At 30.0% G+C, this 14,715-nt stretch overlaps 1 protein-coding gene across 1 annotated transcript in view; it reads right to left on the reverse strand.

Annotated features, from left to right (window-relative positions):
- Positions 1-2,846: 2,846 nt before the first annotated feature.
- Positions 2,847-14,715, reverse strand: part of LOC129229742 (uncharacterized) — a 60,978-nt gene continuing 49,109 nt past the window's right edge. The window contains exons 14-18 of the mRNA XM_054864110.1: positions 12,654-12,783; positions 10,156-10,269; positions 6,767-6,924; positions 5,436-5,694; positions 2,847-3,961 (exon numbers count right to left, since the gene is read on the reverse strand). Coding sequence (XP_054720085.1) covers positions 3,767-3,961; positions 5,436-5,694; positions 6,767-6,924; positions 10,156-10,269; positions 12,654-12,783 — 856 coding nt within the window. The 3' untranslated portion in view covers positions 2,847-3,766. The remainder of the gene's footprint in view (positions 3,962-5,435; positions 5,695-6,766; positions 6,925-10,155; positions 10,270-12,653; positions 12,784-14,715) is intronic.

Genomic DNA, 14,715 nt, shown 5'->3' on the forward strand with positions numbered 1-14,715 from the left:
TTTAAGCCTTCCAAAATATTTTAACTTCATTTATTAAATCAACATCCAGTTCAGTTCATGTAAAATTCACGAAATTTTCAGCTTGCCAAATCTCAGATACCTTCATTTTCGCAAAAAAAGTGCTTTTACAGTATATCTTTTGAGACTTCAAAAGTTTTTTCTTTTTTCTAAAATCCATATAAAGAACAAAATTTAACTAATTATTCTGTATATTTATTATTTTAAGGTAAGGTAGGCACATGTGGTTAAAGTATAAACAATAAGAAAAATTAATAAAATGAAGAAAGTGAAAGGGTTAAAGATATTATTTCAAATTAAAGATTTTAAAATATATATAATATGTATAGAGAATTTAGAAAAGAAAAGGCAAATAAAATTCATTGATCATTGCATATTTTTATTTTTTTTTTTAAAGATGTAGCATTATTTAATTTGAGGAAAATATAAGTAAAACATACATTGTTAAAATTAAGCAATTTCACGATATTATCTAAGAAGCAATGTTGAGCAGTCATGGGAATTGGCACAAAAACTATTCCTAATTAATAAGTCATAATAAGTCAGTTGAGAGGTTTTAGTTTAACCAAATAGGAAATATTTATGTATTATCAAAATTCATTTGCGTTCAAATTTTTGTAAATGTAACATACAATTCAAATGATTAAGGAAGATCTCATTTTGTAAGTTTTACTCAAAAATACACAACCCAAAAAATATAAAATAGAGAGATTTTTAAGAGAGTTGTTTTGTAAAATGAAAACTAATAAAATTACAGCAACATCTACTACGGAAAAATAGCACCTTAGCCAATTAATTACATGAATAATTTTCAATCTCATGAAAAGTTGTCAGTTTGGAGATTTTAACATATACAGCTCTTCAGAAATAAATTGCTGTCAAGACTCAATTAGGTGCTTTCAAAAGTATGACAATTTATGAACGTAACTTACAATGAATTGATTGTTAGCTTCTTAAATTTTAATAATGTAAAGTAGCACACCTGATGTTAGCTGCAAAAAAGTTTCATTCCTTGAATGAAAACATATGTTAACCGGGGATAAGTTAACTATTTAGATTCTATGATTTTGGAGGATATCCCCCTACTTCTCAATTAGGGGAATGTGGGGCAAAGTAAAATGGTAGAATAATTACTTTGTTTTTAGCGCCATCTATCTACTCATCTTCCCTTATGTAGCCTATTTTAGTCGGGAAAAGTTACTTCTGAAGATCAAAGAATATGATCATGCAAGACATTTTCAAAAATTAATTTTGTTACTAAAAAATGATGAAGTTCTTTTAATTAACATTTTATATACTAAATGAAACCCACTAATATTTGATGCAGTATTTATTTATTTAATATTAAACTTATTTTCATTTTAAATATTTTTTACAATTAGTCACGTGCATGCGGGGCAAAGTGAAATAGATCATTTTGCTTACTTATTCAATCATTTATTAAATCATTTACATATTCATTTATTTTATTCATAATAAATGAATGCTATGATGATACGCAGTAAATTTCATATGAAATGATAGATAGTTTATTGCTTATTTATGAAATACAAAATGAATTTCATATTCATTTATTGCATTCCTTCATTTAATAACTCACTCATTTTCTCAATCCTTCACTATTCCATTCATTAACTTTTTCTCATATATTAATTATTTTATTCATTTTTTCCTTCCATTATCTATTCATTTCTTCATTCATTATTTAATTTATTCATCCATTTGACCAAAAATATTTTTAAATAATAAATAGAAAACATTTTATTAGAAGAATATTTCATTTTTCACTTTGCCTAATAGAAACAAGAAGTTCCGTCTAGAACTAAGCGAGCCTACTTTCCCGTATACCCATACTACTTTCTAGTACCTGATCAATATTCTCAAAAATAGCTAAAATCGCAAATTCTTTCAAACATATTTCTTTTTTAATATCTTAAGCTGATTTCTAGGAATAAAAGATTCCTCACTCATCTAAAAAAAAAAACAGCACCTTTCAAACAAAGCAGCTAATACACTTTTTTCCATTAAAAAAATTCTTTAACAGCGCGCGTTCAAAACGAAAAAATAATAATTAAAATTAATAAGCTCATTAAAATAAATACATCATATCACCAAAAAAAAAATCGTTTCTTTTTACCCTGTTGCTAAAAATATTTTTTTAAATGAATTAATGCACTTTCCAAAATAAATAAAAACAATAAAATGTCAACTTAAAAAAAAAATAATTTTCATTGTCAAAAAAAAAAATCGTGTGCGCATATCTTTAAGTACAAACATAAATGACTTCAAGTTTATTCACCGAAAACTGAATACCTAAATTAAATCTTTACCGTGAAAATAAAAACAAGTCATATCAACAATAATTATTTCAAAGTTAAAACCATAGCTGCGGAGTCGGAGTCAATCTCATTTTGAGATAAAGGAGTCTGAGTCGAATATCCAAGAATTGGAGTCATTTGTCCTCCGTGTATAAATTTTTGCCAAAGCTATGAAGTCAGAGTCAAAGTAGGGGAGTCGGAGTCTGACTAATTGTCGGGCACAGGAGTCGGAGTCAGGTGCTCTAAATTCTCGGAGTCGGAGTCTGGAGTTTGGTGTCAAGAGCTATTTACAACAAAATTTGTTTGAAGTAAATCCGCCTTCAAGTACGGAATCTACATTGACTTTCAGTTTCCCGTAGGCGCTAATATTAAGGGGTTTGAACTGTTCAAAATTGAACGGAAAATTGTTCAAATCAAAAAGATATTTTATATACAAGTTTTTCATCAAAAGCTTTTTCCTACAAAGTTTGTTTGAAGCAAATTCGCCTCACAGTTCGGAATTGCCTTGAATTTCCCTGTAGGCGCTAATGTTAAGTTTTTTTTGAACTGTTCAAAATTGAACAAAAAATAGTTCAAATCAAAAAGTGAAATATGGGAATGAGGTGTCCTTGCCGAGATCTTTTGAACAAAAAAAGGTTTGTTCAAATCGGACTATTCATTCAAAAGTTATTAGGGGGGGGGGGGGACAGACAGACACATTTTCCCCCATCTCAATACCCTACTTTCCAATTTTTAATTTTTCGATATTTATTTAATTATTTTGTTTATTTTTGTCATTTTTTTTTGTTTTTCGCGATATTTTTAAGATGCATAAAGCCTTCTTTCATGTTTTTTTCTTCTTTTTCTGACTTTTACTGGGAAAGTAGGCTAAAAAAAAAAGAGTGAAATTTTTCCACTTTTTTTTGAAGGTACAAATTTTGTGGCAAAAGTTAAAAATGAAGTTTTATTGTAAATTACAATATTCATTCTTTATGTACCATAATTTTCAAAGCAAATTTGCAATTTGTTCATTTTGAAAAAAATAAGTTATAAAAACTATTTCACTTTGCCCCACATTTCCCTACTAACAAATAAGAATTTAAGACACATAGAGAGCTTGAAAACAAAAAGTCTACATGAAAAGGATTGAAATAGGTGCAGTTTTTGATTTTAGCTGTAGTATTAAAATATTATTTTGTGGAATGACACATTTTCTATGATTTTTATGCATGGCACACAGGTAGCCAGTTATATATTAATCAATTATTCAAATCCCTATCACTAAAAGGAAGAAAAGTTACCTTTTTATGAGAATACAATAAATATCTCAGCATTTAAAATTGATGTTAAGAAGTTGAAATCTAATTGTTAAGATGGTTTGAGTCTTTTTCAAGCACCTAATTGGCATCTTAAACAGATGACCACAAACAGTGTGAACAACTAACATATATTTAGATGATGCCTTCCATATAGCCTGTATTCAGATGTTGGATAAGAGTTTGAATGAAAGCCATTTCTTTGCGAGTATTCTCAAAGATGATGGTGGGATCTTCTGCTGTGCAGCGTAAACAGTTTGGAGCCATCACCATAGCCAAATTTTTTGCATCCATTTTTGTTACTGCACAATTTTCTTCAGCTGCAAATACCTGGAGACAAATAGAGAAATACCAAAGATATCATTCATGGCCAGAAATCTGAATTAAAAACCTTTTTAGAATATTTTTAATGTGTGTGGGGGGGGGGGGGGAATCTGGTGTAGTCCAGGAGAAAAAGGTGAGAGGACGGATACAAGGAATGGGCTATGGGGGTGATCGCCCCTCCCTTGAGGCAAATTTTCCGAATTGAAGTCTTAAAACGCAATTGTAGGCCATATTTGACGAAGTTAAGGAAAGAGATGGAGTTCGAATTTGAATCACCTTCTCGTAAATTTTTCAGATTTGAAGTTTCAAAGAAACAAAATCAGACTGATTTTTGGCAATGTTAGTTAAAAAGGAGTATGGAGTTCCCCCGATAGATAAAAATGTTGTGCTGCCCCCCCTTTCAAGCATGTTTTAAATACGTAGGTGAGTTTAAAAATCAATCGCTCCCTCCTAGAAAAAATTCCGGATCCATTCTTTGTACAAGCAGAAGCTAATGAAATCAAAAGTTGAGAGACACTTACTTATGTTAGAAAATCAAAATGGTTGTGGAATGCTGAGTCAAAAAAAAAAAAAGTGGGAATCACAGAAAGATTCTAAAGTTTTACATATGTCTTTAAGATCATAATATTTCCTATGATTTTTACAGCTATTTCTGCATTATTCTTATTGTTCTGCAAAAAATTTCTTGTAAGGGTAGAAATTAACACAGCGTGTCATTTTATTTCATACATTTTTTGGCTTTGGGATGTTCATAAAATTGTAATATATAAAATTGTAATATATATATTTAAAAAAAAAAAAATTCTAACTTTATATAATGTCATTTAAAATTATTGATATCTGAAAGAAAATAAGTAGAGCCTTACCAAATTTGACACTTGCAGTCATCTTTTAGACATTAATTTTTTTATACATAGTTTGATGTTGGAAACTTTAAAACTCATACGCATGCGGTGTTCAAGTTGATGTCAAGGTGGTTTCTGTTCTTACATTTATAAAATTCATTGTTGAAAATAACTGCTTGAAGCATAGGTTGATTCAAATATTGTACAAAGAGATCTTATTAACTTTATATATACATTAGAGAATTAGGTAACAAGTTTAATTCAGTTAAAATAATATTTTAATTTTTGTAGAAATAAACTCAAATATCCATATCATGCATTTTTTTTTCTTAAGTTCTGCAAATTTTTCTCCCATACAATATCATTTTGAAATTCAATCATTTCGTGTACAAATTATATTGCAGGTACAGGCAGATAGATCTGACCAATGAGTGAAATCAAAACTTGGAAATTTAAACTAATTAATGTTAAAACAAAGTGAATGGTTTGCGTGCCATCCAAAATTCATTACCCCTGGTCAAGAATGAAATCCATATGGATAGCTAGAAATTTAACTAACTTTGTGCTAGTACTTGAGAGATTTTTCTTAAGAAAATAAATTAACTTAAAAAAAAAAGGAATATATAGAAGCTTACTTGTAGGAACCGAATAAGATACGAGAAAACTAATCTATTCAGCTCGGGCAAATTTTTAACAATCTGAATTGAAGCTTCAGAATCATTGCAAAAGGTAATACATTCTTCATAGTACTCAGCTGGAATGAGCGGCTCAAACAATTCTCTGTACCACTGTTTGAGTAAGGATGCTGGAACGTGAGGATCATCACACTCCATTACTTCCCATTGGTCAATTCTCATCTTCATGGAGTTAATTTCATCCACATCGCCAGGAACCCTAAAAATTGTACAAACGTTATGTGTGAAACAGCAGTAAAATTAGGGTTTGTGGAGGCAAAATAATGGATGAATATTGCTTATTAACATGAATATCAGCGAGCAGGCCCAGATCTGCATTCCCGCAGACCCCGCAGTAGGGGACGACACTCCCTTTAGGCGCACAAGGGTTCAAGAAATCAAAAAAAAAAAAAAAAAAAAATTGAAAAATACTAGCACTAAGATTTATTCACGTGACAAATATACACTGATGGCCTCTGGAGAGGGGCCTCAGATTTTGTTGTAGGGGGGCCCAAGATTTAGAGATTTGGGCCTGTCAGTGAGTACAAAATCTTGCTTTTTCATGAACAAAAGTTTCAGGAATAATTTCATATTTTACAAATAATGATGTGAGTAATGCAAAATAACCCAGTATGTTGAGGCCATTGGCAAAACTTTAATATCTATATTATGAATTATTTGATCTAACGTATAACGGCTCATGTAATTTCTACTACAAAGTTCTGAAATTTGCCAAAGTAAGAAGATTTTGCCAAAATTTGCCAAAGTTAAATTTTTGGCATCAATACTTGCATGAGGAATGTTTTTCCTTTGCATAGCTAAGCAGACTGTTTAATTTCATCAAAAGTTATGGTATGAAAGTAGACAGCAACAATCGTTCGAGTTTAGCGACATCTGTTGGCGTTTGAGAATATATAAAAATCAGATTATTTTATTTTTAAAGGGAGATTATGAACTAAAATCAGTTTAAGGTTAATTATTTAAACTTTTGCACACACAAAATAAATAAATAAAACTTGTAGAAAATGTAATCGGTATTTCATATGCTTCCACATTATGAGGAAATTAAAAACATTGTTACAGTAAAATTTTAAAAGAGAATCAACGTAATAAACTCTTGGCATGAATAATTTAAAAAAAAAAAATCATCCCTTTTTTAATCAGCTTTTCAAATGCTGTGAAATAACTTACTGTTTCTAAAAGTGTTTTAAATTAATACACTTTTGGATTGTACTCTTAGCTAAAAAAATAAAGTATCAAAAATTGCTTTGATCAATCAAATATCAGTGCACCTAAATATTCCTTCAGTTTGGGCTCCATTTAGCTGCAACACTGCTTCAGATAATGTTGTCTGGACCCAAGGTAAACGATATGTGGGATATCTTTTCCTCTGAAGAGACATCACTTCTTCCAGACTGTTGCCAAACATTGAGGGTCGGAAGATTTGCACCTAAATAAAAGTTAGATACATTGAAAAACAGTTTAACTAGCAGTCAAAATTATTTGCAATAGATTTGCCAAATTATAATTGACAAGCCAATACATAACAAAAAATGTTACAAATAAAATGCTCAGTCTTATATAATTAAAAACTGAGTATATGTACCTATGTATTTATGTATGTAACTATGTATGTATTCATGTATGTATGTATTCCTCTATGTTCGAGTTCCTTCTCCTGAATGCCAGTGAAATGACCATCGAACCAGATATTGATAAATTTGTATTTTACCCATCTTTATGCTTGGCTATTTAACATAATCCTCCAATAATAACTAGCAGAGATATTAATTAAAAACTATTAATTATGATACCTAGATTTTGACATAAAATCCCTATTTTTTGAAGGCTTTCCTCCATTCAAATCATTATTCAGTACTTCATCTCAACTTTCCACAACAATGCTTTTATTAACATTAGTAGTGTGAAGAAAATCATTGAGAAGAAAGATGTGTTGCCTTTTTTTTCTCATATATGAAGAAATAAAATTTTGGCTTTTATTTTGAGGCCTTTCCTGTAATCCGGGAATTTAAAATGTTTCCATTCTGATTATTTTTCTGGAATCTGCCGGAAAAGTTTACTGTTTTCTTTTTTCTTTTGTTCAAGCCTGATTGTTTAACACACGTCACTTGACATACCTTTTATTTTCGAGGCGGACCGTGCAAAGCTGGGCGATACAGCTAGTAATATTTAAAAATTCAGAAATGTGCATTTTTGTGAAGCAACAATTTGTGAAACAAATGACAAACTTTTTCACTTTTCTATTACTCACCTTTAACATCAGTCAACTTCACTAAGATATCTTGAGAGCTAAATTCCTTGAAACATTTATAGGTTATTGAATTTTACTGAAATAAAAAAGCTTCTCAAAAATGTTGTTGTTTCATTTTTCAGTAGGTGCATGTGTCTAAGACAGTAGTTCCCAATCTGTGGGCAATAAATTTGTGAGGGGCTATAGGTGGGAGATGAGTATTTAGAACGAAATAATGATTATAAAACACTAGCGAATATCTGAACTGAAAATGTATAAGAAACTGATTGTTAAGAGTTCAGATAAGGAATTAGAAGTTCAAAAATAAGCATATTAAAGTTCAAGAGCTTTTTCTTTACACCTCGGTTGAACAATAAGGATTGTTTTCACCAATCATCCCCAAATTCATGAATGTTCATTTTTTTAAACTTTGAGTCACTACTTTTAATTTCTCCAGATTCCATTTTTTTTAATAAAAAGAAAATTTCATAAGAAAAAGTTCTTCTGATTTTATAAAGTACATCAATGTGATCTTGATTATGTATTTCTCTTCATATACCTATCAATTAGTTTAGGAAAAGAAAGATGGACCCCCCCCCCCCCTCCAAAAAAAAATACTCATATTTATTTAGTTTTTGTTCAAGAGTTTTTTCAAATAAATAAATAATTTATATTTTCAATAATATCGATGTTCATTAAAGCCAATTGATTGGTTGTTTTTTCAAGGGAGGAAGGGCCGAGAAGAGGGGGAGGGGTTGCAATGGGCTCAGAAAGCTTGGAAAGACTGATCTTCAAAATAGTGGAATTTCAGATTAAAATCTTCAGGTCAAAATTTGTTTACAAACAATTCATGTAAATTATTAACTAAATACAGCACTTCACTAATTAGGCTTCACCTGCACATTTTAAAATAGCATATTTGGAAAACACAGGGTTCCAAATACATTTTCAGTTTGTCCCCTGGGGAAAAAAAGAGACCTTTATCTCAAAACATAAATGAGAAAACCATTAATACAGTTGGAACCATTGGTAAGTTGGGAAAAATAAGGACTAACTTCTTTCAAAAATTTGTTCAAAAATAAGTGCATAAGACTACACTCATTAGCTATAGCATTTTTGTGGGATTTAATGAGATCTGCTATAGTGCAGCACCACGACCTGGGAACAGTTATTTTTATTCAAGCATCAATTAATTGCAAAAAGAAACTGTATATTTAAAAGTGAAAAATCACAAAAAAGAATCTTTTTACAAAATAAATTTTAAAAATCTTTAGTAGACAGATGATAATTGAAAAACTTTAAAAAAAAAAGTGGGGGGGGGGGGAAATGTCACAAAGATTGAAGAGGGGAAAAGGAAGGGCAAATTCAAAATTTGCACAAGAATTAAGTGGTATAAAAATGATCAAAAGAGAAAATACAAACAAGAAAAATGGTTCTATTTAAATTATTATTGGAGGTACTAATTTGAAGTAAAAAGAAGGAAATTTAGTACCAAGTTCACAACAGCATGATTCAACAAAAATAAACAGAAATTATAAAGGGTGATTCCACGATCATGGGCAGGAATTTTTCTCATAACTTCATTTATACACATTTTAATAGGGGCTGGCAGTTAAGAATTTTTTGACCCAGTGAAAGTAATTGACTCAGGTGACTTCCTAAGCAAATTTTTTTTTCTAATTTATTTTTCAATTGATATGTTTTTTTTTTAATGAAGTTAACTTTTCATGTGTGGGACACACTTTTGGACATCAGCTTCAGAGTTCTTGATTCTAGCAATATATCCTTCTATTCTGTTGTTGAAATCTATTACATATATACTTTGCTTTCCCACTAATTACTTTCTAGTGGTAATTTCAAAACGATACACAAGTAGTGGGCCATAGCAAAAGAAAACAGATATTTTGTCCCACAACTATATTTTACGACAAAAGTAATATTTCAAAAATGTAGCATACAAATATTGTTAACCTAAGATGCCACACATACACGTGTCATTCCTTAGGTAAAAATAATTTGGCTTATTACAAGTTTTGAAACAAAATGCAGATCCGTCTGGTGTGGAGCAAAATGTGTTTTCGTGAAATGGCCATAAAGGCACTATACGGAGTTATCACCCTATTGTCTAATTCACTGCATAATATAATAAACCTACTAAAAAATATGAATCTTACAACTGGCAACAATGCTAGGCATGAAATAAATCAATACCATGAGAGAAATCAAGAAAAAAACTTCCATTAATACAAAATGTAGCACTATGGACATCTATTAATGCTGGCCCCTTTATAAATTAAGATATAAAAGCTGGACTTAGGGAGAAAAAGATACCGATTGGGAGGTCAAAAAGAGGTCACTTGCTGAAAGATTAATGAATAAAAAATTACAAGTCAATACCATCTGGTGCAATATAATAATGATAATAAATACCCTGGATTGCTCTATTTCTTCTACATTTGGTTTTCTTAAACTTCTAGCAGCTCCTTTATGAGAAATTTGCTCCAACCTTTTACCGCAAACTAAAGCATACTGGCTGATTTTGAGCTATAAAAATAAGTGTTGAAAACTAAAATTTTTACCTTTTAAAGACAATTACAGAAATTTCAAATGGTTTGAAGTTTTCTGCAGCATAAATACAATTTTTAACAAATAAAAGCAAAATATGACATTAAGAGAATTTTCACCTTATGTGGCACATATAACTAACGATACTTGAAATAAAAATTGCAAAATGTCACTCCCAAAATATTTGGTTTCTCATTACAAAAACAATGCACATTTAGTGATAATTCACTTATAAAACCTTAAAAAATTCTGCTTTTAAAACTAAAGCTAGTACGGTAATTTAAATTATTATATATTTTTTTTTGGCCTAACAAAAATCTATCAATCTACCTTGGCACCCACCAAACATGACATCTACAAATAAAAAAGGCGACTTCTTCCAAATATTTTTTTTTCTGACTACAGCAATGATTATAAGGGTGAGGTGATAAACTTGGAGCTCAATTTTATTTTCATGTTTCAAGGAAAGTAACTGTGGATATTACTTCAAAATATTAATGTTTGTTACACATTTTTTTAATTTTTAAACAGAAAGAACAAATTTTGGCAGCCGGTGAACATTTTCAGAATATACTCAATCTCTAAGAACATTTAAACTGCCCTCCTCCCCCCCTGCTATGGTTGATTTATTTATTTTACTTTCCAATTTAGGAAATAAAACTAGAAATTATTTTTTGAAAAAAGCAGAAACATTAAAATTTTCAGAACATAATTATTTGTTTTACTTTGTATAACTGTTTATGAAACATTGTTTAACCCAAGTAATAACTTTTAGTTTATGTACTCATTCTTTAGATATTAGTAAATCAATTCTTTTGCTTAACAAAGCCATACTTGTTTAATAAAATTATTACCAAGTGTTTGTGATATGTCATGTCAAAATACTTGGGGGTAACTAATGTAAGGCTGATTTCATGTCTAAGCGTTTCTTCGGGGGAGAGTTATTGCGTACAAAATTCATCAAAATCTTAAGAAAAACGTAAGTCAAGTTGATAGATTTACAGCAATTTGCACTTATCTGCTTCAATACTCTCAAAATCAGCCCTAACAAAATTTGTACTCGTTTTCTTTTTTTTTATGCTGCCGCTAAAAGTCCCATGAATTTTAGTTTTCTTTTTTTTTGCCCCTCCACCCCTCCCCACTTATAAGACCCTGTTGCTGCCACTGACCAAGGGGTCTAGGGTGCAAAGGCAGATGTTCTGTTTAGGTGGTCAGTCAGCCAAACGCAGAACCCTCATTGTTTAGTTTCCAAGCATCTTTTATCATTTTATCAAGTATCACCGAAGAGATGAAAGACTGAGTTGACCACACCCGACTCATGAACTGAACTTGGGTCTGTGTCCTAGAAGTGCTGCCGTTGAGCCAATGGGCTTTTTTTTCCAAGGAGTATTCAAGTACTAGTGAGGACTATTTAGAAGCGCGAACCTATTACAATAATTAAATAACGAGCATGGATTTGATTCCAGCTCACATAAAAGTTTCAGCATTAGACAAAACCTTTTGCACTACACTATAAAAGCTTCAAAATCAATTATTAATAGTGGGTTTTATGTAACAGACTGACTACCACTAACCTAAAATAACAATAAAAGTGTAATCTTAAATATTAAAGGCGAATGTAGTAAAATTAGTAATTTAAAATTTTCAGAAGTTATTTCAAAGTTCATTTTAAAATTTTGCTGTGATTGAGCTATTAGGGAAACATATGAACTATTTTCCCAATGCCTTTTCATTTTAATAAAAGCAATGATTTTCAAGTCCTTATTGTACACAAAAGTTTGGCAGCTAATACATTGTTTTTAGACACAAGTATTTGTAGGTGGAAGTTTGGCAAATAATGATGCATTGCTATGGTCAGTTATATAATAACTTGAATCAAATTTAATAAATAAATAAACTATTAAAATAATAACTATCAGCAGATTTAAGGTAGCTTATGTTAAAATAGAAAATAACTCATAAACGTAAAAGATGCAAATGGATTAAAATCTGAAACACTGCATGCAATTTATAGCAAAGCTTGAGCTTGATATCGCCAAGTTTCAAAAAATCAGATTTTTTTTACTAAATGAGTTTTTTACTCTGATAGTTAAGTTGAAGTCTTAAACAAGCCAATTCCCTCAATGTACTAAATTTGATGTTCATTTTTCAAAGGAAAAAAAAAAAGATATATCAATATAATTCGCTAAATTATGCAAAAAACAGTGTCAACCCTTTTTTTAAACAAAATTCTTTTAATGCACCTTTTTGAAAATAAATCACAAAATTTAAAGACAAAAGATAGTGTACAAACCATGCAATAGAATATTTTTGAATGCCATCTCTAATTTGAACAATCAGAAGCGAATGTTCAAAATACTTACATCAGGTGGATCCAGACTGCTACTTTGATGTTTTTTAATGTAGCCTTCCAAGTATGGTTGGAATTTTGAAGAAGGCGGAAAAAAGGTCAAGCACACTGCCATTAGCTCCCAGCCTAACACCAAGCTTTCTCTGCAAGCAGAAAAATTGATCTTAAAATGAGTTAGGTAGAGGGCGAGTCCTGAGAAACTACCCTCATCAACAAGTAAATAAAAATTTTTCTTTATATTAATTGACATATACGGGTCATTCTTCAACTTTTCTGTCATACGGCTTTTATAGTAAAAACTTTTAAGAACAACTCATTTAACAACGATTTTTAATTTCATCAAAAATATATCTATTTAAACCTGTCAACAATTTTTTAATAATGATTTTTATTTTAGTATATTTGTGGTTCACAACATGTGAATTCTCACCTCTGCGGCATGTCACACACCGGGTGTGACTGTTTATGTTGCTTAATAACGTCTTTAATTAAAATTATATACTTATTTATTATTACTTTCACAAGTGTCTCAAAAACGGTTTAAGAATATTTAATATTTTAATATTGTGTTTTAGATCATTTTAGTAGGACAAGGAGTCATATCACACGATAAATTCTCACCTCCGTTACCTAAACACAAAATGCCATTCCCCATTAACACGTGGCAGTAATGACATCAAATTTTATTTTCCATGATACAAGGGATTCCTTGTTTATTTTCAGTTATTGATGAAGTTGTGATATTTTTGTCGAAAAACAAAAAAATAGATTTTGTTTCAAAGACTTAGTATGGTTATTCTGACTTCTCACCTCCGTGAACTTGGATTTCAAGGATGTAAATTAATGTAGAAAAAGAGTGAACATGTTTTCACATGCTTAACATGTGCAGATTGTAGCAACGAAGGAAAGAAAAATTCCCTGAAAAACATATCTATTAGGAATGAAAAATTCCACACCTCCGTAAATCTCACCTCTGTGACAGACCTTTTCAATGTCATTATTTCTGAGGGGAAAATAAATGATAGAGGGGAAATATATCAATAATAGGCATTCTACCAAAATTATAAATTGCCAGTATATCCTCAAATTTACTAAATACTATTTTTTAACATACATTTGAAACTACAGTGAAGCATCCTTTATACGTTTCTCTTTTATACATTTTTATCAATTATACATTTTTTAAATTGGTCCCTGCGAAGTCTAATACATACTAACCTATACCTATCATATGTTTTTTCCTTTGTACGCTTTTTTTATATAGTCCCTTCAAGAACATATAAACGGTGCTTCACTGTACTAATTAAGCTGTACTTTAATTAAAAGATCTTAATAGTATATTCCCACTAATTATTAAAATAGCTAATTGTTTGCACAATTAATAAAATTACTACTCTGATATTAAATTGGCCTCGATTTTTAAATATTAAAAGTTTTTTCTTTTTTTTATTTCCATAAACAAGGCATTTTTTTAATTTTTTTAAATTTATGAGTAAAATAATTTGAACTTAGCTGTTTCATTGTTTATGGTTACATCTAGTACGTAACACTTTCATGTAAGAATAAATAAAACAAGAAAACAAAAGGTTTCGAAATTGAAAAATATTTGCGTTCAAAAGTTACGTTTTCTGGAGAATGACCCATACACTGAAAATTCTCTCATTCATCTGTTTTATAATCCAACATTCTCCTAGTTAGACACGAGCAGAATCGGTCATATTTATTTTCCTGATTTTATGAGATGGCATTTCTAGCAAAAACAACAATAAAATGCTAGAAAAAAAAAAAACTTAGGCCAGCCTCTATCAACAGTGAGAATGAAACTATTTATGACAAACTCATCAATAATAAGGACTTCATTTGTTGAATCTGGTCAATCTTATGATCATTGATTAATATTTTTTAACTTTAAAAATATGTAACATAACTATTGTAATAATTAGGTAACATTCTCAATGTAATTTTACTAATAACTTTTCAACTTAGAAATAAGTTAGGAAAATATAATTAAAAAAGGAAACGAAACTAAAAATTGTGGTACACTGGTAGACAATAAGTTTTGGGAGCAAACCATT

Source organism: Uloborus diversus, chromosome 9, assembly GCF_026930045.1.
Source record: "Uloborus diversus isolate 005 chromosome 9, Udiv.v.3.1, whole genome shotgun sequence".
Lineage (NCBI taxonomy): Eukaryota > Metazoa > Arthropoda > Arachnida > Araneae > Uloboridae > Uloborus > Uloborus diversus.